Raw genomic sequence first — 25,536 nt, 5'->3', positions numbered from 1 at the left:
ATATTTTGGCTTTTTGCTGATTTCAGGTAGAGTTGCCAAACTTTTGTTTCCAATCCACTCTTTAGGAATATTTTTTTTTTTTTAATCCTTCCCAAAATTTGTTAAAACCAATTGGGGCTACTGGTGTTTTTCTATTTCTCATTAAATGAGATATTAAATCCACCGTATGACTTCCTACAACTGGGTTACTGCTGACTGTTAATTCACCTTTTGTATTCCATCCGTAATGATTTTGTCTCAGTTTGTTGATTAAATGTGGAATGTATTTTTGGTATAGCTGTGGCACAGATATAGTTATTTGTTTAATAAATGCATCTTCACCTTTGTCATTGGGTTTTTCTTCAGATGCTTCTTGTTTTTCATCAGATACAACAGACACTCTAACTGGTTCTTTCGGTTTATGAACGGTTCTCTGATATCTTGAAATCAATTGACTTAATAATTTGACTTTACTATCATCAGATAAATCAGTACTCTCGAGTAATTCTTCAATATTACTACCAATTCTTATTTCAGGTTTTCTTTGATATTCTGTTAACAATTTGGGAGGGACCAGAGCCATTTGCTTTGCCATTAAATTATTTTCTTTATTACTTTACCAATTAGTCCTCTTGCCATCAACAATAATGGCACCAGTAGAGGAGGAAGGAATCCATCTGATTGATTAATCAAAATTTTTTCTTTTTGCGTCACTTATTATTAGAATAATTTCTGTTGCTGTCATAGGTAATAATAAAACTGTATGCTTCCATGACTGATCCTAGCATTAAAATAAATTGTAACGTATCTTAAAATTTAATTTATATCAAAAACCAACCAATTGCAGTTCTTATATAATTAATTCAAGTATTGTGAAAGGTGAGTATTAATAAATAATTTGTGATCCGAAAAATTATTTACTCGACAATTTTGTGATTAGTATGTGTCAAACCACTACTACTTGTATTGGCCTGTATATTTGTTTTTTCCAGTTTTAAAGAGAGAAAAAATTGCTCTTGATCTATATTTGAGTTTCGACTTATATTCAAGTTTGATTAGTTTTCTTTGATTTTGATAATTCTTTGGTACACATCATACATAGTTAAACTAATGCTAAAATTCATTGTGTTGATTGTTTAGTGATACTAAACACAGTAGACAAGTTGTGATCTGTTATGCTGTAGCCCATGAACTATGCATGGGAATTAAGTGATTGGCACAATTGTAAATAATTGATTAGCCAATTCTTCAAAAACAATTGACTAAACTAAACCAATTGTTTTTATCCCATTCAAAAGAATCAATCAGTTTTGCAGGCTTCTACAGAAATTTTATTTTGGTCATATTTTTATTTTACACTTAGGAATCTACTAATTGAGTAGTCGTCAAAAAGTGAGGAAAGATTGCCAAAAATTTACAGTGAGATTTATTCTGTGATAAAGTATAAATTTCTATTGTAATTATAAATTTATGTATTTGATATGATTATACATACACTTTAGACTTTATAAAAAATACTTTAGACAGTTATAAAAAATAAGAGAACAAAAAGGAAAAATGTTTTGATGAATGAAGGAATTTTATAAAGTTTTTGTTTCATTTTCAATAGTCATAAAAGTGAAAATACACATGAAATATGCTACCCAGTGCTTAGGACAATATCTCAATTTTGATCTATAACTTTTATTAATTTCATTTTTATTGATATCAATAAAAAAGAAGCAATAAGTTAAAATTTGTCACCCATAATTTGGGTGTCCAATGTATGTTTCTTTCTTGAATATTTAAATTGTACCTAGTCAATCAGTATGCAAAGAGTTATGAAACAAACTCTTTGCATACTGATTGTAGGTAAAATTTAAATGTAATTTTTAAAAATTACTAAGAAAGTAGTCAAAAATTCATTTATGTGGTTTGATCTCCAGATTTTGTAAATACAAATTAAAACAAAATTTTTATTTCTAACTGAAGTAATTTTGGTAAGAAAGAAATGTAATTGAATGTGACTAATTTTCTTAATTAATCACATAGATAAAAGTAATAAAAATTTCAATATTCTTGTAAAAGTTAGCATAACAGTAAAATTATGAAAGATTGTTAGTGAAGACACAATTATAAAGGACTTTAAGAAATATGTCACCAACAACTTGGACATAACAGAGGAAGATGTACTATTCAATAATTTGCAATGAAACAGAAAACACAAATGGTGATAATGAAAGTGGTAAAGCATTTTTTCAATAACTTCCACATTTTTTTAAATGTATTTATCTTTATTATATTCAGCAGCAATAAATTTTCATTTCTGACTCCTTTTACATTTTTCTTTTTCTGGTGAATAAATTGTCATAATGTGACCTATAATATTTTCCATTAAATTAATATTGGAAATTCTTGATGATTAGCACAGAATATAATTTTCTTTTCTTCACTTAATTATATATCTAAATCAATAATAATGTGAGTATAATCTTGCCGAAATAATCAATTATTGCCTTCTATTAATGATCCAAGATGATTATATAATGTATTGTAGTACGTACTCATTTTACTTTTCAGAAATAAGATGTCTGTTTTACAAAAGTAAACTCATATTATGAAAATTTGGCTTTTATCTACTTTTATCCACTACAGTGATTCCCAAACTTTTTCGAGCCACCACTCCCTTGGTTCCATAAACTTATATCCAATGCTTCCTTTCTCTTGTGTGAGAAAGGCTTGGAAATATTTTAAGAAAAACTTTTCTAGGAACCTCACACTTTGTGTCCTTACTGTACACTGTTCCCCACATCTGGAAATCATTAAACACAATGTTTCTTCTTACTTGTTTTATCAGAGGAAAGGGAAAGGTGGTCAGTGATTCCAACTCTTGCCTATGGTAACCATTTGGTCAGTGGCCTGTCTCCAGCAACCCCCTGCCACTCACTTGCTTCTTTTCACCCCTAGATTTACTCACCACCCACAGGGGAGTGGTAGGGCCCACTTTGAGAACCACTGATCTACTATAATATTCCTTTTGTCTGATTTTATCTTTTTTATCTGAAAAAATTATTTTCTGTTTCTGTTCTTTAAGTATTTTATTAACTTAGGCTTAACTATCATTTTCACACATTTAATAATTAGTATTTTGCTTAAAACTTTCTAAATATTTGTTGGTTCTACACTTACCAATGGTTCATTTGATATTTATCAAGTTGGTATCACTTTTGATGTTGTTAGATAAAAAATTTTTTCTTTTAGTTTATATTTTTATTATATTTATTTTGTTTATTTATACTATAATTTTTGGTATTTTTCAATAGATATTGGATAACTCCTAACAGATCTATGTATTTACTAATCATGTAGTCTCCTATAAGATTCGCTTTTATCATATAATAAATAAATATTTTAAATTTATTTATGTGCTACTCTGCAAATATAAATCAAATTACAGTAATTTGTATATTAATTCAATCAAATTTCAAAAATAACTGAAATATTTATTATGAATTTTACTTTTGCATTCATATTTATTGTGCAGTATTTTATGCTCTAAATTTATTGTTGTTAATAATAAAATATATTATGAATGATTGAAAAATTGTTTTCATTATTGTATATTATAATATTTTATCATGTAATTTCAAAACTATGACATATATGATATATCAGTAAATCATTAATACTATAGTATGAATTAGCTAAAATGTGATAACTCATTTATAATTAATGATTTCATTTTAAATAATCCATACTATAAATTACATTTTGTAGAGAATATTATTCTTATAAACTATATTCTATAGTGAATAAATATTCTTAATAATTTCTTATAGATCATAAATAAAGTAACAACTTTGAAAGTACAAAACAATCTTGGTAATCTGATATGGGACCGAAACATTGTCTGATTAAGGATATTCTTAGATTATTGGAAGTAAGGTGAATTCAATAGTTAATCATACAGAAAGAAAACATATGTTTATTTGCATGATATTAGTACATTGCCTTAATCAAAAAACACACACACACACACACACACACACACACACACACACATATATATATATATATATATATATATATAGAATAGCAATCATATGTTACTGAATTTTAGAGTTTTCAAATTAATCACCAGTTCTTTAAAAATAATTTTTTATTGCCTTCTACCATTGTTGGTAATTATGTTGCCAAATTGGTAGATTCCCACTAAATTTAGTGGGATATTGGAAATTCAGTGGAAAATACAGTATTTTTGATGGGAAAATTTAATTCATTCTTATATTTATACAGTACTGTGCTATAAGATACTTTTTGAGTAGCTTAAACTGATAAGCCTAACAATCTTTGATATCATGACCAAGCTTGAATGTTCAAGCCAAGGCTCATTAATGTGCTGTGTTTAATGGGAAGGTGTTCAAATTTAGGAGAAACTGTAATTCGAAGTAGTGGGGAACGTCTTTACAACTTAGTAATAGTGCTGGTAATACTTGAAAGTCGACTAGTGTCAGATCACTGGACATGCAACTGGCCAGATTACCAAGATTGTACCTGACCTGTATTTAGTAAAAAAAAAAGAAAAACTGATAATTTTAAGTATCAAGACAGTTAGTAAAGAATAAGTCACAAATCTGACTTGTGTGAAGATATTGAAAATTTATATATTTGTAATAATGGACATATATAAAATAATTTCAAAAATATGGAAGGAAATTTAAGAATTTTATAAACTTTTTACATAAAATTGTAAAGCTAATAAATTTTGAATTTCAAACCAACTTATGTTTTGTTATAGGAAAACATTGATCTTTTTATGACTGATATCTTTTTTAAAAAGAACTTGTCATTTTTAATTTTATAATTCAAAGAATCCTCAATATTTCTATAAACAAGAAATACTGAGAATTTCTCATTTTAAATTCTCTAATCATAAATAAAAAATGATAATATTTATCCAAAATTTGGCATTAAACATTTATTATAAAACTTATTATTTCTATGCATAAGAAGTAAATGAGGAGAAAGTTATAAATAATGAATTAAAATAACAAAACATTTAAATAATATTTTTATTAAAAGCGTAAGAAGTCAGGAAATCACATATTGAAAATAAATTTTTAAAACGTATATATCAAACCAAATAAAAATCAAAATATATTGAATTATATTTTTATGGTGATGATTATATGAAACAACATAACATGCACTAGTAATTGTGGTAAATTTAATGCATTAGATTAGTAAAACAGCATATTTATAATAATAATAAAAAATATATATATAACCTAATTATAAATAATATCTTTATAGTTGCAGATTTGCCAGGTCTTATACCAGGAGCACATCTGAACAAGGGGCTTGGATTTTCATTTTTGCGACATATTCAACGCTGCATTTGTGTGTTATATGTAATTGATTTGTCAGAAAACAAACCTACTAAACAGCTGGATGCATTGAAATATGAACTTGAGCAATACAAAACAGGTCTTTCACTGAAACCACATGCTATTGTAGCAAATAAAATAGATAAATTAGAAGCAAAAGAAAATCTCTTAAGTTTGCAAGAAAGTACAGATTTACCAATATTTCCTGTATCTGCAAAATATGGTAAGGGATTAACTAAATTATTATATCATCTTAGAAGTATGTATGATAAACATAATGAAGGAAAATTGAATTGGTAATGAGTCAAAATAAATTGTTATTTTGTATATAATTAAATTGTTATTTTTTATGTTGTAATGAAATTATTTTGTGATGCATTTTAAATATAATTTTTATCTGAAATAAACCTTTTAAATTATTCTTGATCTATGATCTTTAAAATACTATTGCATTTATAGAAAATGTTTTTTATGTAGAGAGTATTTATTTTAGAATCAGACTAATGTATTTAGAATCAGACTAAGTATGCATTTTAAAAAAATATATGATTGCATTATTATACTATAAAATTACAATTTTATTATTATTATATCCTACTTTGGATTCAGAATAATTTTCATCCGAAGTAACGAAACACACACAAATTATATTATAGAATATTCTACAAAAATGTAATAAGTAGAAAAAGTAAATTATATGAATTAATTAATTAATAGTGTTTAATCAAAAAGAAGAAATCAACTTCATGTTATTGCATGTATATTTTTGATAGACTAATGATCACATATTTAAAAGTGATAAAGTATTTTTTAGTCCAGTTCCTTTGATTAGTTTTGTTTATTTTTAATTTAATATTAATTTGTATAGACAAATTAATATTAAATTTAATTCTGATATATATATATATATATCAGAATTCTTTTGCTGAAAAATTATATATATATATCAGAATTCTTTTGCTGAAAAATTACATAGAATAATTTCTACATTTTATATATTATTATTATTATTATTTATTTTCATTATTTTGTAATATAATTTAATATAACTAAGATTATTAAAAATATTATTTGAAAAGGAAATACACTTAAATACTTCAGCATTTAACAGTCAAAAGTTTTTTAAAGTCTAAATGTTTTCAAACAACTTCAATATTTTAATCACTGAAAGCAAATAAGAAACTTGGCAATATAATTAAATTTAAATTTAGTTTAATTTTGGATTTTTAAAAATTTTTAATAATACCTTGTTTCAAAAAATTTGTTCCATATTTCAAATTCTACCCATTTAATATATAGAAATTAATAATTTCAGTAAACAAATGACAATTATTTGACTGTCAACTCATTATTGTTTGTTTATTAAAATTAGTTAATTTTCTAAAAAAGTATTTGAGCTAAAAAAAATATTTAAGAAGTTGATTGTTATATAATAACAAATTATAATGTGCACATTATTCTTAAAATTTGTTTTTCTAGATATTATTTTATTGGATAAATGTATTTACTTTTATTTGGGAATATTTATAAAATATTCTTTATATGCTTAAATTATATCAATATTTTATATGTACTGTATATGTAAGATAATTAATATAACAGAAATACTGGAAAAAATGTGTTCATAAATATTACAGTATATAAAATTTAAATATTGTTTGTGAATATACAAATTTTCATTACCTAGTCTCAAAATATGAGCATATGGTTGCCAAAATAATAATTTAAAACATTATTTTTTGACCTGATATGTCTGGTCCCTATCCCTCACCATCCAGAAGGGAGGCTGCCTCCATTCTGGCTTTGCCAAAATTATGATGTGCATGGTAAAAGGCCTTCTTAGTGTACGTAGGGTAGAAAGACTCAAAAGTTAAAAAAAAGAAATGTAAGTGAACAGTTTTTAATATTTTACTTCAAGTTATTTTAATCTTATTATAACAACATTATATAATATTAACTTGATAAGGAATTAGAGCTTTTAAAATTGAAATAGAAAATCTTTTGATATAATGGAAATTAGTGTAGTATGTCATGCACATTAAACTTTATATAGAAACATTAAAAAACTTCAACATGTAATACTAAATTAATGTTGAATTTAAATTCAATTAAAAAGTTCAAAATTGCTTAATATGCTATAGTCAGTCATTCAAATTTTGGTAATTTGGAATAATAGTTGTATTCACAACTAAAGTTTAAGAGTTAGTTAGAAATTAACTAATAAGTGTTCATCTACTGAAAGTAAAGTGAATGATAATTGGTTAAATTCTAATTCTTGACCCTTGATTGTGAATACCAACATTAAAGTTTCAAGCCATTCAAGTTTAAATTTCTTACTTTTCATCCTTATTTATTCAATTTATCATACTCATTCTTTTTGTTAGCCGTTTAAATTAATGTTGGAAGAAGTAGAAGAAAACAGAATTATACTAATTACATTATGATAATATCATTGCAAATAAATCACTAATAGCATTCTGGGGGATTAGACAGCAAGAAGTATAAAGAATTGATTGGAGCAGCAATAAATTATTAAGTAAGAAAGACTCAATAGAAATGCTCATCTACTGCAATAATAAATTGTCTCACATGTTTTAATCATAAAAATTATCATCATTTAAAGGATAACGAAGAAAACTATTTTATTATAGATCATTTTTTTTTAAATTTAGTTTCTGAATAGAAGAATATTTTCGATCTATAAAAAAAAAAATAGATTGATTTGAAATATCTATGTTATCTAAAATATTTCTTTTGATCATGATTATTTTTTGAATTTTTTAAAGATGAAAATAGTTATAACTATGTATATATTATATATTATACAGTAAGACCCTGCTTAACGCGGGGGATGTGTTCCTAGATGACAGAGCGCTAAACGAAACAGCGTTAAACAGGGTCATCTTAACATGTAAATACGGGGGATACGTGAAACAGAACAGAGAATAGGAAAATTTATCAGTTTTTTTTTGTTTTAATTTGTAACATTCATTGTTAGATACTTTTTTATTACATTAATTATAGACTTATTTATTGCTAATATCGAAATTTATTCATAAAACATTCATGAAAATAAAAAAAAAAGTTTGAGTAAAGAAGTTATGTTTGTGATGAGGAAGGTTCTTCCTCATTTGACATCTTTTGTTTCTTTGTGAAGAAGTTATCTAACGTCGTTTGCCTTTTCCTGTTTCGTTCAGCAAGCAGTTGTTGATAGCAAGACATCGCATCCATGACACTTCGTCTTGCCTTTGAACTTCTATCAAAATTGAAATCATTTTGTATAAACTGATCCATTATTTCCGTTATACTGGCTAAACTTTTTTTTAGAAAATCTGTTAAAAGTTCCTTTTGTTTCTCATCTTCAGAAATGCTAATTTCATCATCTTCATGCACCTGTTGTTCTACTAATTCTTTAAGATCATCATTGGAAAAACTTTCTCCAGTTGTAACTTGCAATAATTCTTCAATATCCTGTGCATTTATATTATCCAACCCTGTTTCATTAGCTAGCTTGACAATTTCGTCAACATCAACAATGGATTCTCTTGTGTCAACATCCTTGCTTAGCTCCGGCCATACATTCTTCCATACTCCTTTCAAAACATTTCTCGGTCACCTCATTCCAGGAAAGATTGATGTTGTCTACAGCATCCTTGATATTATAGTTTTTCCAAAAATCTCTAATGGATTGTTTATCTGCTCCATTTGTTTTATCAATCAGTTGTAGGAATGTCTGCCGCAGTTAATAAGCTTTAAAATTTGATATTATGCGTTGATCTCAACACTGTGCGATCTCAGTAATTCCAATACTACCACGTAATACCGAAACAGCGTTAAGCGGGGTCTTACTGTATATTAATTTCATATAGGAACTTAGGATTTTACATAATAGATACTCTACATCCTGTACACAACACTATTTCTAATTAAAGATATTATTATTTTAAAATACATTAAAAGTTCCATGGAAACACCAATATAATTATTTAACTTTATTCTTTATACAAGTCAGTTGCCAACAGAATAGTTGCCAATAGGCAATATTTTACACTCTTATTTACATTTAAATATACACCTGACTGTAAAATTTATTTTAAATATTTTGTTAATCTAATGCAGGACATTCTGTTTCTAAACAGAATACAGATTAAGAAGGAATCATTTGTAATTTTAATTATAAAAACAAGTACAACATCATTTTAACATAAATGACTAGAAAAAGTGGTTTCACTCTTTGATGTATTTGCACCTTTGACGTATATGCACTCTTTGATGTAATTCATATTTACATGCAAGTTGTCATATATTCAACAATCCTCTGTATTGCACAACAAAATTTATATCACAAACATGCTACAATAAGTAGCAAATCATATCTTTTGAGATAGGACTTTACAATTACTGAGTTTCGAGACGTCATATCCAATGGCATGGATGCACATTAACATCCTTTTTGATTAACATCTTTAAAATACATATAATAAATCTGTACAACAGATACATTACTAATGATTTATGTTACAATTTGGATATAATGATTGACTGAAATGATGAAATGAATATATCTATAAATGGTTCCCTATTATGAATATTGTCTCAATTCATCTTAGGCAATAAAATATTTCAAGGCTTTAAATTATCTATGGCACACTTCAACATTTGTACTAAGATTCCAGAGCACCATCAATTTGTATCAGATATAACATTAGCAGCTACTTAACTGCATAAATACGAATACAGTTTTTTAAATCAACATAAACATAAACATATTAAAACCAGAAATATTAAGACGAGATCAGATGATTATTTTCAAATGTAAATTTTAAGAAATTAATAAATCAAAATACTTTATTTTACAATTTCTAGTTCAAAACCATCATTTGTATAATTATAACAATTATTGGCCAAATTGCAACTTTATGTAGTAATTTCAGTTTATATATATGTATAATAATTTAAATACAAAATGGCTGAACAACACAAAAAAAAAAAAGGCAATTTGATCTTTTTCATCAAAAAGCTGCTGTATTTGGGAAACCAGCCCAATGTTTGCTTCAGACATTTTAAATTTAAATTTTTATAAGTTATTGAATCATATTGAAACATTTCAGTCAAGAAATGAAAATTTATTTAATTTGGAATTAAATTTTAAAATAATGAGTGATTGAAAATATATGCAGTTAAGTAGTAAATAAAATAGTGAAACTAAAATTTTGTAAGGTTTACTTTAGTTTTTAAAATAACTTTCAAATTTCAAACAATTTATCATTTTTTTTTGTGCAATGGAAACTAATATAATTTGAATTTACATATCTGAAATGCAGGATGCTTGTAAAAGTCAGTTTACTCAGAAAAACTAATAATCAATCATCTGTTTGATTTGATGTATAGAAAAGAAAATTGTTTCAAAATCATATGAGAATATTCATCAAACTATCTGATACACATCTTGTATTTGTCAAGATTGCATGATATCATTATTATAAATAACTAAATTTATAAATATAATATTTGAAAAAGAAATGAATTGCATAAACAAATTAATAAACTAAAACATTTTGGAGCAAATTGTTTGTATTTTTATTTTATTGCTTTTTATTTTATAACTTGCTTATCTAATCTACTTAAATCAATTATCAGAAGTAAAAAACACTTTTTCTTGAAGATTACTGATGAAAATGTTTTGTCATGTTTTGACTAAACTGACTTTTGAGACACCCTGTTTTGTAAATGTAAGGACATTAAAACTGTACAACATATTAAATGTACCATTAATAATGTACCATTGGTAATGATAATATACCATTAACAATGATATTTTAATATATTGTAATGCACCATTGCAATGTATATACAGTAGTAAGAACCATCTGTGCTTATATACACAAAGCTATTCTAATGTGGGTGGTCCAAATTATATGATTATCTGTATTAAATCACATTTTTGTAGTAAGATGTTTTTCTTTGAAAGTGGAATATTTCATACAAACGAAATAGTTTGGGGGAAGTCTTGCGATACATCACTGCCATAGTCACTATCACCACGAGGACCATTTTGTAATGTTAAATATTGTCCTTTATGACCTAAAACACAAGGACTATCTAATGCTGGAGAATTTTCAAACTTCCTTTCTATATCTTCAAGTTCATGTGTTTCTTTGTACATTTTAATGGTTTGGTCCACTGAACCATTTTGCCTTTTTTGAGGCCAGTTTTCACTAACTGAATGTAACCTTGTTCTTTCATTGATGGCAATTTCAATAGAATCTGTATCTTCTACTTCAACACTTGCCATGGGCATATCAAGACAAGGTGATATTAGATTTGAATGATGAGCAAGAATTTCAACAATTTCACTAGCACTTGGTCGATCCTGAGCTCTCCTGGACCAGCATTGCAATAACAATGATGCTCTGCAAGAAATAATTGTATTTTAGCTGTAGAAGAAATTAATAAGTAGCTTAAACAATTTTTTATTTGAAACAGATGATAGTTTGTAATGTTTTTTAGCTTATTATTATTATTGCTGCTGCTATTGCATATAAAAAATTGATTTATATAGACTTATGACATTATCTTTTTACAAGGTAGTAATAACAATACACAATTTGGTATTATCGAAGTGAAGTCTGAAAATAATAAAAGTAATATTGATATGGATGTCATTAATTTATTTTACTTGCATTTGAAATTAATTTGGATATTGAAGATACCAGAATTTCTTCATACTGTAGTCTTTATATAAAATTTATTATTAAGTAAATAGAAAGAAAAAAGTAAAAATTATTTTAGCTTCCCAGCAGAACTAGTGAATTTGCATAATGTTGAAATTTGTGAAGTTTCTGGTTATATAAATATCAAAGGGACAAAATATCCACATATAAATAAATTTTAATAAAATTTATTTATATGTGGATCCCTTTGATATTTGGATGATTTCTCATTCTATAAAATAACCTAAAAATATTTTAATCCATCATCAAGAAATTAAAATAAAAATGCTTTTAATGAAGTAATTTTGAACAATGATGCATAAAGCAGCTCAAAACTACTAGAAAATATTATTCCATTGTTTTTATTTTGATTTGTGTGTCCTAGCTACTTCAGATATTACTTTGGAAAATCAAATTAGTGATTCTTGACTTAAAGATAAAACAGAAGGGAGAAAGTTTACCATATTTTTCTTTTATTGCAAGCCTATATAATAGAATAAACATGAATAAAAAAGAACTAAGAATTCTTTTCATTATATTATGGCATCATTTACAAATTTAGTAAGAACATATTGCTCTCTTCCAAGGAAATAATGCTAACAATCTTTAAAAAATATAGCTGCTTAATTTAGCCCTGTATGTAATTTTACAAAACTGATTAATAAAAAAAACTTTTTAGGATCCACAAAGAACATTGTAGGTTGTTTTTGTTTTGAGTTATTTTGTTAATAATTCTCAATTCAGTGCTCATGTTCACAAACTAGTCAAGAAATCTAAAATAATAACTTTGAAGCCATCAAATATATTAACTTTATGTGAGAGTCTGTAATAAGGCATATATAAAGTTCCAGTTATCAAAACAATCATTAAAATAAAAAGGAAAAAGCATTAAGTAATCATTGTTACTTTCAGAGTATTAAGAAGAGAGATATTGCTTTGATTCTAATCAAAGCAATATCTCTGCTATTGCATAATCTGAGTAATTAATTTTTAACATCTTACATGAAACATCCTGTTATTTAAAATAATAATAATCAATAATCTGTCATCTACATTAATTCATTATTATTATTATATATAATTATAAGTAATTGTAAACTTACAATTCAGGTTTACAACCATTTGGAACAGGAAGGGTATTAAAACCCTTGACATATTCTAATACTTGATTATTTGAAAGCCCTTGATAAGGAAAACTTCCAAATGTAATTATTTCATATAACAAAACACCATAACTCCAAATATCAGATGTTGGTGTAAATATTCCATCTATCAGACTTTCTGGTGCCATCCACCGTACAGGTAACATACCTAAATATGTCAAAAATTGTAAAACTTGCATGAAATTTTTACATGAAAAAATTTTTGTAAATGATACCTCGTTTATTAAATCTGTAATAATCTGAATCAAACATTGGTCTACACATTCCAAAATCTGCTATTTTGACTGTTCTACAAGCATTTACTAAACAGTTTCTGCAAGCCAAATCTCGATGGACGTACTTCAGTTCAGCCAAATAGCTTAATCCTCTTGCAATATCTAATGCTATATTTGTCAGTCTCTGGTCAGATACTTCATCAGATTTCTCTCTCTCTCTATCATTTACAAGATGTCGACGGCCAAGTAAATAGGTTTTTAGATCTCCTACATAAAGGAAAATTAGTTATGTAAAACAATCATGTATGATGCAAACTTTGTTAATCATATAAAATGTATCATACCATATAGCATAAATTCCATTACAGTATAAACAGGTTCTCCACTTGTGCAAACTCCAATCAACTGTACAATATTCTTATGATCAAACTTCTTCATCATTTCAGCTTCACTCAAAAAATCAAGCTATATTGAAAATATCTGTAGTTAGTAACTTCTAAACAAAAAAAAATTCATTTTGTTTATTTATAAAAATATAAGTTATAGAATTTATTGTTTTGGTGATGATTTTAACAAGATATAAATTAAGTATCAGTGCCAAGTGCTGTGCAGAATTAAAATGTAGCTGTAAGTAGCTATGTTGCTTTGTCATGTTTGTAGACTGTCAGTATATGTATATGTTTAAAAAGTTTCTGACTATATGACTTTACACAAAAATCTAAAAACATTGACAATATTAAATAAGTGAGAAGTAAGTTTGTTGTTTTCTGTAATCTAGTACTTGTCTCTGACCACATTACTTACAATAACCTTTTTATTGATTTAATCAGTATACAGTCAAACCTGTTTTTATGCGGTCTTTTTTTGTGCGATTTTTTATTTGTGCGGTATAGTTGGCGACTAGTCTCGTGCGATTCGTCATGTCTCATGTTGACTTATTATAGCTAAATAAACTTATTATAGCATAAATGAACTTATTATAGTAATATTATTGCATGAATATGCGAAAAATGAAATAATTTATTTTTCAACTCAACAAAACACCACCTGGACAAAAATATGTAAAACAGACGATAGACAAGACGATGCAGTCAAGTGCTGACATCTGTTGTCAATAAATTCTATTTCGTATGGTTTTGAGTTATTTTCTATGTGAGACTTTTTTTTTATGCGGTTCCTATTGACCGCATAAAAAAAATATTTTTTTAATTGTGTTGCAAAAACTATTTTTTTATAGCCACTCGTAAAGTTTTGTGCGATTTTTTTTTTAATGCGTTTTTTTATGCGGTCCCTATCCACCGCATAAAAACAGGTTTGATTGTAAGTGTTTTGTAACAATTCTTGAATCCAACATAAGACTAGGATTCAAGAGTTTTTGCAAAATAATGTAAGTGGCAAGAGATAAAGATGGAGACAGATTGTTAGTGAAGGCCTTTGGTCATCCAATCAATTTCTTCTGTTATTGTAAGGTTGAGTGTTTGGGATAAAATTACATACATCAATCATGTATCTATTTTATTTGTTAATGAATGATGTCTATGAAAATTCACATTTATAAAATTACAAAAAGTTATTTTTTTATCAGAATATACATATTTATTACTTTTGTCTATAGTTTCATTAGTTGTTTGCTTATCATGAATGATTGAGCGATCTTTAGCATTATCCAACATTTCTGTGGGTTGATGCATTTGTTTTGCTAGTTTTAATTTAATAAGTTTCATTACTGTTTGAAGAATAAGATGATTATATATTTGTATATAGATATTTTGTAGAATTTATGTAGTTGCCATTTGTATAAGTTGTTATGACATCTATTTTAAGTTTCATAATTATGTAATAAGTACAGATGATGAAATGGGTAGGTGGCATGAAGGAATTCATCATCTATTGATATGACTTTCCAGATTTGACAGTCAGTGATTGTACTGTCAGTGAAATGCGTTGTTGGCTTTATAGAATACTTTTAAACTCCTCACAGGTTAAAGAACAAAGCCAGTATGTACCTATGAAGAAAGGATATGTTCAACGGCATACCCAGGATCTGAACTAGAGGGGGGCAACTTATAGTTTCTTTGAGTGCGAATAGCAGCGAACAGCAAAATAGTTCCAAGATTTCACAACAGATGGCTCTAGTCTAGTCACAATATTCATTATTCAAACTGATAGTACAGATGTATCAATTTAGTATGTGTCTGTGTGTCAATTACTATACTTTCTTCTAGGGGCAACTGCCCCTTCCCGCTCCTCATTGGGTATGCCCTTGGATATGTTACAGTAAAAATATAGTACTAAATGATGATGTGAATTATCATTACATTTTCTGCATAGTATTTATCATAAACATTATTTTTAAAAAATTACTGTATGTGGTACATTGATATACTATTCAATGGTTGTTAACAATACTTATCATTCACAGTGAAAGGAGTGAGAGATGTTTTGAAAAGTGGCAATTGAAGTGCAATGTGCTACTGCCTTTGATAGGTACTTCTCCACATTGTTATTCTAAAACTAATCATATAGAGAAGACTATTAGAATTCAGACAAAGCAAATCAGTTGTTCTGAGCATGCATATTCACACATTAAGGAAGCTAACCTAACATAAGCATAGAATAGAAGCTGCTAGACTGACTGGTCTATCAACTTCAAGTGCAGCAAAGAAGCAACAATTTCTGGTTAAGAGTGTCCAAATCATACAATTAAAACATAAAATCTTTACAAATTAAAGTAAACAGTAAATAATGAAACACCGAGATAAAAGGCTTTGAAAAATCAGTTCTGCCAGGCAGGGCAGTGGAGTTGGTGTACAAACACCTGACTCCGACTCCTACTCTGGCAAAATTAAATACCAAGTTATTTTATGGGGGACAGAGGCACTCATAGGGGTTATCTTACTCTGAACTCTGAAAGGAGTCCCAGCATTTACCCAAATACTTTTATAGTTAAATATTAGTATTTTTAATATTTAACTTATATTATTTGTATAAAAAAATTAATAAGAGGAAAAAGGGGGAGCAATAAAATTCTACATCTACATAACTTTATTCTACAGCTTTTGTACTTCAATTTCACTTTTCCAGAAAAGTTAGTCTAACTAAAAAGTGTGCAATCTAGCTACTTCAGCCCCTTGTTCAGAAAAGAAAAATATACCAATTAATGGTATATCAATTAATCTGGCTCATTCAGAAACATAGAGTACTTATTTAGAGCAGGGATAATAAAGGAATGAATAAATATTTAAATTCAATTGGGTCAAAATAATTTAACTACTAAACACAAATATTACAAAGAAAACTATTAATACATACATAATAAATTAAATTGTTGCATTTTGTATTTAAAATAAATTTTCTTTCATTTAAATAAAAAAAACTAAATTAAATTTAAAATGCTGGAGTCAGAGTTGACACATTTTTCCCGACTCTGACTCCTCTGGCCAGAAATTCCTTCCGACTCTGACTCCACAGCCCAGCTGCCAGGCTTGTCTGTTACACAGAATCAAAATTGTTCAGCATGAATCAGCTGATTTGTGGTGGAAAGATACACATATGAGAAAATGGCTTTAATCTTTACTCTGTGGGGAGTGTAGTTGTTCCCTTTTATAAGGATCCACTGCAGTGGCCATTCTTGAGATATTTTCTTTATTGGTAACAGATTTTTGATCATGAGTATTGCAATCATTATATATAAAAAGCATAATGTAGCATTTTAAGTATGGTTGCTACTTCCCTTTTTTTAACATATGAGTACCCTTAATGCAGAGTTCAAAATCATAATAAAGCATGTGTCTTCAAATGGCAGAAAAAGCATAATTTAGTATATTGAATATAATATGAGCATTTTTTATCTGGTGGATCCTAAAACTGATTCAAATTGATTTAGTTTAGTAGTTTACAGCAAGCACTGTTAATAAATTACATTTAAAGATATATCGAAATATTGGGAAAACAGTATGCTACTAGGGCCTGTACTTTCAAGTTTTTTGTGTTTGGTCAATCTCACCTCAATGAACACTCACAGATTTGGCACTTTCTAAACCAATCAGTCAAAAAAACTTAAAAAGAATATGTAGTTATTATAAATGACTATATAATAGTATACAAACTTCAAAGTTTATATGATTATATGCTCAACATGGCTGTCTTGTTTACTCTGGACATGTATTTTTTAATGCAAGTGTTGTCTAAAATGCAATTGAGAATTTCCTTATTGACTTGTTTGACACTGCAGGTAATGGATAATGGATTCTTCAACTTTTTTTAGAGTGAGCAGGGCAGTCTTTTTAGATATCTCCACAATTAAAAATCACAAGGATTTATTCTGACTTTCTAACAAATCACTGAATTCCTTGGTGAACTTCATTCATTTCAGTTTTGTTTATTTTGTCAAAACCCATATAATATTGATTTTGTAAGTAAATATATACAAATCTTTATGCAGAATAAGCCTAGTTGTTTTTAAAGAGGTTCCATGCTCTGTTGAAAGTCTTCAAAATAACTTTTTTGCTGGGCTGTTCACAACACTTTCTTGAATTTTTTCTGCCATGATTCTGAGAAGGCACTTGGCATTCATGAAGCTTTAAATAAACAGGCAATACCTGTAGTAAATGTAAACTGTTAGACTATCTAGGCTCTTGTGCCACAAACTCCGACCAACCAACCAACCAACCTTAAACTGTTAGAAAGGTAATCTGGTGATCATAAAATTTCACATTTATTTTGAATTTTCATTGCATATTTAGAATTGATCTTAGTTCAATACACCATGTAAGAGCCAGCAGAAAATAGATATTGTTAGTTTAGAAGTATCCATAGCAACAACAATTAACAGTGTTGCCCCCAAAAACTTTGAAGTTTGTATATTAATATTATGTTGTTATTTATAATAAAAAAGAATATGCAGTTTAAGTTATTAGCAATTGTGTTTTAAAGTAAACATCCTGTATCAATAAAATGGTTTTAATTTCTTCTTTCTAGAAAAAAGTATGTCTAAAATATGTTTATTTGATCATATATTCTTCTTCTTGAATAGCTTTTGAATAGATGTTTTATATAATACTTGTTGAAAAACTATTCTGTGTGAAGATTGAAAACCTGCAAAAATTTTAACAACATATGATTTGCTAAAGAATGTAGGCAATAATGTGCCCTAACAAATTCTGATTTGCAGAATACTAGCATGCCAATTATTGGCTACTTTTGAAAGGGTGCCGGATTTCCTGACAATACAAGTTACCAGTTGCTGGATTAACAAACATCTACTGTATTAAGTTTAAACTAATAATAAGACAGTGAAAACATCCATAATTATTATATTCAATAATTACACATTACGACATGATTACATATTTAAAAGTTAATTAATGTAATAAATTTCAGTAAGTTTTGATACAAGCAAAATTAAATACCAGTAGTAAATTAAAGCTAAATTTTATGCTAAAATTCTCTGAGTTAGAATTTGACTAGATACATTAATTGTATCATTTTGAAAACTTACAAGTATTATTATTCCTTATCAACATAACTATAAAATATATTAACTTTTAATAGGAATAATATTATGTCTAGATCAATTTCTATGTAAACTCCACATCACATAAATAATAATCTTGTCTAACATATATTTAAACTTAGACAAGATTTACAACATATTCATAAAAATCTGAATCTTATATCTGAAAAATGCTGAGTGGCTTTAGACTCATTTAACACTATATAATTTTAATGTTTCTGATATGAGATCTATTGAAAATTAATTTTAATAAGTGATTTCTGATAATTTATATAAACAAAATGTAAAAAGTTTATTTATACTTACATTTTCAAAAGTAGAATAAAATGTTTTGTATTTTATAATTTAATACAAAACATTAAAATCATTCTAATAAAAGAATTGTTATGGGTATAATTTACCATATAACTTATTTAATTATACATAATCTATACATTGTTGTGATTAAGAAATATTGTGAATAATTATAATCACATTATTTCATAACACACATACATGAAAAACAGTAATCAAATGCATATCAATATGAATTTAATTATTATTTGATACAAAATACCACTTTTATTAAAAAGTGAAGATTGGTTTTACACAGAAATAAAATAATGAATGTATAATGTTTTAAAGTTTTTATCAATAATACTAAATTTTTTGTATTAATACTTTATACTTAAGTCAAAGTAAGTAAAGTATACATACTTTTTCTTCTACGGTAGCCCCAATTTTTAATGTTTTTACAGCTACAGCAATCCATCCTTTATCTGTTATAAATGCTTCTCCTCCGTACACTGTTCCAAAAGCACCCTCTCCCAGTTTTCGATTAATTACTATATGATCCCTAGGCATTTCCCATTCATCAAGAGTCAATAAATTACTGTTTTTGATTAAACCTAATTCTCTCATTCTGGCTTCTGTAGATTTCATTTTTTGTTCATATCTAAATATTAAAAAATATAGGTTTTTATTTTATTCTTTCACATTATTTAATAATAAATTCAAAACATACATACTTATGTTTAAATATAATAAAAATAATTAACATCAGAACTGCTAAAATGAAAAATCCAAAAAGATTTGCAATGACAACAGCAATGCTACAACTAACACCAAGTGCTTTTTGCAAAAATTCTAGATGATGACATGAACTGGGTTCTAAAATATAGGATAAAAGTGAAAAGTGAATGAAAATATAATGAGAATTAGTACTTAGTGTTACATTAAATTTCAGAATAATTAACATTTTACCTTCTGAACCATCATTTGGTTTTTTTTTATCTGCCGTAAGCCATACAATTGCAGATTCATTTAATTCTAGATTGCCAGAATCACTTCCTTCTGGTGTATACAATCCTATTTTGTATGTTTTGTTATCACGCCATTGCCACACCAGAATTTCTGAAATACGACTAGAACCTTCAAAATAAACATGGCCTGATACTCCAGTAAAATTTGTCTTGTTGAGTAGTTCTGCAAACCGCCTAAAATTAACAATTAATAGAAATTATAATCAGTTAAAGTTTTTGAACTTAAAATTTAAAAAATTCTACCTAGATGTTTCATCAGAATGGAGATTTGCAACATGTGTATGATTCTCTTTTAACAAAGCATCTAATGCATAAGCATAAACCCAAACAGCATCATAAGCATATCCCCCATACATACTAGTTGGCCTATTCTAGAGAAAAGAGAATTGAGATGATAAATTCATATGTATATAATTATATAAATACACACAATTATGCAATTTCTTAAAAAACTTACAGTGGTTTTTGCAATTTGTTTATAATATTCTTTCCATGCTCCAATGCTTTTTTGTTCTTGCATTATTACATCATCGTCACCATAAAATTTATAAGCTAGACTCATATGACCATTAATAGCTTCCATCATTTGTTTAGTTGTGCATTGCACATTCTCCTGACTGTGTGACATATTACTATTATAAAAATCAGTATCAAACCAGTTTTTTTGAAACCACAAAGGTAAAAACCATTGATATCCATTTCGTGCTATCATACCCTATCAAGTCAGAAATATCACTTTTAGTATTATCTAAAATAGTTTAAGTTATGTACAAATCAAATGAAAATGATATAAATCAGAAACACATTATATCATTCATTAAATAAAGAAATAGAACTAATCAAATTATTATTCTTCATTTGTGTCAATGCACCTCATACAGCAATGCTGTATAAAACTTATAATCACTAAAAGATATGTATAGTGGAAAGCATTTCCAACACAAATAGATCACACTTTGATATTGTAAGAGTTATATGTTACTGTGCATCTTTAAGAGGCTTACATTGAGAAATGGCCAAAAGAATAAAAATAAATGTTTGCTATTGATTTTATAATTTATAAATTGACAACAATTTAAAAAATGTTAATTATCTTTATAATTTCTTATTAATTAACATAAGTTAAGATACCATGAATTTACCATATATCTATTAAAGATCAATAATTTAGGGTGGATATAGAGTACATAGATTGAATGTCTAGAACATCAGATGTAAGAATTAAAGAACAACTGGGATATTAGTATTAGAAGAGGTATGATTAGTACCGTGTTGGCAGCTTATACTATGTATCTAAATGTGCATTTGCATTGGAAATGTTGGCACATGTTTAAAGAACTTGGGAGTTGCTGAAAAAATATTATATGCATCCCTAAAATTAATAAACTTATCACTTCTGCCCAAAAGTGTATTAATTTCGGGGATGCAGATAACATATATATGGATTGGAAATTGCTATATGAGAAGAATTGTCACAAATGGGAAGAATAACAATTTGATTAGCACCATCTCTTTAAATAAAAAAAGTGATATAATTTTCAGTTACCTGTTTATATGCTTCACACATGACAGACCTTGCTGCATAATCATAAAAGTCACCAATAATAATTTTTGCCTTTTTTCCTTTCAAATCTAATAAATATTGTGTCATGTTGTGAGAAACACGATCCCGGGGAAATTTGCTATTTGTTATGAAGTTCAATCCATTTTCTTGCAATAAGTTATGGACAAGAGATATATATTCTGGATATTTTTGACCATCCTCAGTTAATGCAGCAACACTCTTCCAATTTAACTGTTTAAATAACTGTAGATAAACATGCCTAAAGAATAAAAAAAATAAGTTGTTTAAATTTAATCTACTTATCTAATTAAAAATACTAAGAAAATAGACAATACTCTATTTTCAAATATATAAGAATAAAGTTATATATAAAATAGGGATGGACCGAATAAGAGCTTTTGACCAAATACAAACAATTATTTGAATATTACTGGTAATGAATACTGAATATTCAGCTGAATATTAACTGATTTATTTGGAATTGTAACTGCTTAGACTCTAAGCCTTAGAATAAGGTGAAGGAAGCACCTTCTGTTCAATAATAAATACAGTCAAACCTGTTTTTATGCGCTCTTTTTATGTGCGATTTTTATTTGTGTGACTTGTTTTGTGCGATTTTTTTGTGCAGTATATGAAAATTTCAATCAAATTGGAACATAATTGACTTTTGTAAAATTTTTTATAACTCTATTGGATGTTTTCTATGACATCAGCAGGTTTTTTCATTTTTTATTCAGTAAAATTTTTTTCTCATACGTTTTTTTTGGTCCCCTCTTATTTTAATAGCATAAAAAACCATAAATATTATGTTATATTTGAACAGATGCGGTAAGTTAGCTCCCCTCCAGCTTTAGACTGCAAATGTGAAATTTCACGCCTTGTTAAATGAAATAACACTTCCTGCAGCTATATTTTTCAAATAAAATCATTATTTAACGATTATTTTTAACTTTTTAATGTTAGATTCGTTTTAAGTGGAAATAATTAATTAATATAAAAATTAAAATTCTTAGAGGATTTTTTTTCCCATTAGGTGTTGCAGAAAAAGGTCCAAGGAGTTAAAAAAGCAATTCCTAGTTATTTCGTACGGTTTCGAGTTATTTTCTACATGAGACTTTTTTTATGCGGTCCCTATCCCCCGCATAAAAACAGGTTTGACTGTATTATACAAATAATCAACAACAGCCAACCCGTAACATATAAAGCTACCACCAACCAAAGCCGAAATTATTTGGCTTTGGTTGGTGGTAGCTTTAATAAATATTGTTTTTATTTTTAAAAAATTATTATTGTTTGAAGAAAAGTAAAAAACATTAATTTTTGCAGCTGAGGTTCATCATTTTATGGCAAACCCAAGTAGTGTATTTAGTGAACATACAGTATGTTCAGCAAAGCTGGAAGTATTTATGATGGACAATAAAATTCCTTACTTATTAATGCAGGAGCATTAATGTTTCTTTATTACAATTTATTGCTTTTGAATTGTGATTATTAATAAATAATAGGTTTATATTTGTTTTGGAAAGGAATAAATAACAATATTTTTAAATATCTGTGATCTTAAATATTATTTTATTTTTATTTTGTATTCTTTTCTCTCTCTCTCTCTCTCTCTCTTCCTAAACCAAAATGAGATTATTTGGTCAAACAGTTCAACTTTAAGGAACGATTCAGCCCAAATGTTAAAAACATATGTTTAATATCAAATATTGAGTACATTGTGGCCAAATATACCCAAATACCAAATAATGCCAAATATTCGGTCCAACTCTATTGTATGCTAAATGCTAAAATTTAATTTAATTCACCTGAACTGACTGTTTTCAGGAATTGTACGAAAGAAGTAAGGGTATTTATCTTGGTCATTGATTAATGCTCCTTCAGCACTATAACTTATAATAATAGTGTTATAATGTTTAGCAACTCCAGCTATTGGTTCAACTGTATCTGAACATGCTGGTCCTAAACAAGATAAATTTTTTTAGATATATTGTAATAGCATTGTAAATGCATAAGAATATTTTAAACAATAACATTACCCAAAATTCCAATAATATCTTTGTAAGTGGAATTCGTCACATAACCGATGAAACTTTTCATAACTTCATCTGCTGCACATTGTCCATCATTAACAAGTAAAGTAAGTTTATATTGATTTAAAATATTTTGATTTTTATTAACAGCATCAATAGCAATTTGTGCCGCTGTAATATAAAAGTTTATTTTATTATTATAAATGCCTGTACTTTTGTACATTTATAATTTCAGTATTTACTGATAAAATAAGAAAAATACAAAAATAAAATTTACTTAGTGTATTCCTAAAGTTCTGGCCAAGGATTACATTAAAACTGTAACTTCCATTATTTGGACCAGTTCTGTACAACATTTTCAAATGACTGCTTATTTGATAAAAATCTCCTCCTGGAGATGGGTTTCTTCAGATGTCCAAATAGATGGTAATCACTAGTTTATACTATACATTGTCTATACCACTAAATGATTTAGGCAGGAATACTGGACTACCTGCCATTTAGCTCAGATTTCTCATTTAACTTAGTAAATATTGTCTATTTAAATCTCTGAAGAAACACTGCTATGGAAGAGGTTTTTTTTATCAGATAACAAAGCAGTTACTATGGTTCAAAAGTGATTCCATGAACAGGACCTGGAGTTCTATGCATGAGGTATACATTATCTCTCACAGTATTGGGATACATGTCAAATACATGAAAGTATAGTATAAGTACCTAACATCATGCTACCACAATACTCAAACAATGGACGTTTGAGTGAGATAATACTCGATCAGAACTTACTTTTTGAGAACAAATGAAATTTAAAAAAAGTTGGATATCTAAAAGAAAGAAGGATTGAATAAGAATTGAAGAGTTCAAAAACACCTTTTTTTCATGATTATAGTTTTTTATTAATGACATTTATTACTATTTAAAAGATTAGGGCACAGACTTTCTTACTATTTTTTAATAAATAATATTTAATATTCCAATAATAATAATGGGAAAAATAATTTTAAAAAATGTTATAAAATTAAAAATCAATCTCTATAAAATATTAAAGGGCTTAATATTTTTGAATTTGTAATACAATTTTTTATCACTTAATTATTTTAAAATATACTTTATTATTATAAGTTCATTAAAATCAATTTATATAATAATAATTATATAGACTTACTCCACTGACATTCAAATGGAGTTTAGCCTAGACAAATGAGAACACTTCACATAAAAAAAAAGAATCCTAAAGAAGGATGATTTTGTTCTCAGAAATGAAGATGTTATTGAATCCATGGATGAAGGCAAAGACTACAGATATTTAGAATTCCAACAGATCAAACTCAAACTCAAAGAACATGCACAGATAAAACAAAGACTAATAAAAGAATATAAAAGCAGACTAATCTCAATACTAACAACACAGTCAAATGCAAAACACACATTTCAAGCAATAAACACATGTCATTGCAGTACTGACATATTCTTTTGGAGTTATACATTGGACACACACAGACAATATTAACAAAACATAACAAACATCACCCTAAGTTATCCATATAATGGCTGACTCTTCCTAGTAAAGAGGGAGGACAAAGCCTCACAGATATAATAAACTTTTACTATAAACAAATACAGACACTGTGAGTTTTTCTACAGAAAACAAGCAACATCACAATTACACAAAGCAATAACTCTTGCA

The 25,536-nt window shown here is 27.2% G+C and overlaps 2 protein-coding genes across 8 annotated transcripts in view; one reads left to right on the top strand and one right to left on the bottom strand.

The window, feature by feature from the left end:
* Positions 1-5,771, top strand: part of LOC136982957 (mitochondrial ribosome-associated GTPase 2) — a 37,431-nt gene extending 31,660 nt beyond the window's left edge. Inside the window, exon 7 of the mRNA XM_067279528.1 lies at positions 5,272-5,771. Coding sequence (XP_067135629.1) covers positions 5,272-5,645 — 374 coding nt within the window. The 3' untranslated portion in view covers positions 5,646-5,771. The remainder of the gene's footprint in view (positions 1-5,271) is intronic.
* A 5,187-nt stretch (positions 5,772-10,958) lies between these two features.
* LOC136982959 (uncharacterized) overlaps positions 10,959-25,536 on the bottom strand; it is a 44,968-nt gene continuing 30,390 nt past the window's right edge. For 4 of the 7 annotated variants that reach the window (XM_067279536.1, XM_067279537.1, XM_067279534.1 and 1 more), the window contains exons 8-18: positions 23,856-24,020; positions 23,625-23,778; positions 21,799-22,075; positions 20,710-20,967; positions 20,496-20,623; positions 19,959-20,426; positions 19,648-19,885; positions 13,781-13,901; positions 13,437-13,703; positions 13,162-13,369; positions 10,959-11,758 (exon numbers count right to left, since the gene is read on the bottom strand). In XM_067279536.1, coding sequence (XP_067135637.1) covers positions 11,326-11,758; positions 13,162-13,369; positions 13,437-13,703; positions 13,781-13,901; positions 19,648-19,885; positions 19,959-20,426; positions 20,496-20,623; positions 20,710-20,967; positions 21,799-22,075; positions 23,625-23,778; positions 23,856-24,020 — 2,717 coding nt within the window. In that variant the 3' untranslated portion in view covers positions 10,959-11,325. The remainder of the gene's footprint in view (positions 11,759-13,161; positions 13,370-13,436; positions 13,704-13,780; positions 13,902-19,647; positions 19,886-19,958; positions 20,427-20,495; positions 20,624-20,709; positions 20,968-21,798; positions 22,076-23,624; positions 23,779-23,855; positions 24,021-25,536) is intronic. The other 3 variants (XM_067279531.1, XM_067279533.1, XM_067279532.1) reach the window with 1 other exon arrangement.

Source organism: Centruroides vittatus, unplaced genomic scaffold, assembly GCF_030686945.1.
Source record: "Centruroides vittatus isolate TY-2023 unplaced genomic scaffold, ASM3068694v2 contig_875, whole genome shotgun sequence".
NCBI lineage: Eukaryota > Metazoa > Arthropoda > Arachnida > Scorpiones > Buthidae > Centruroides > Centruroides vittatus.
This window is presented reverse-complemented; position numbering and strand designations above follow the sequence as displayed.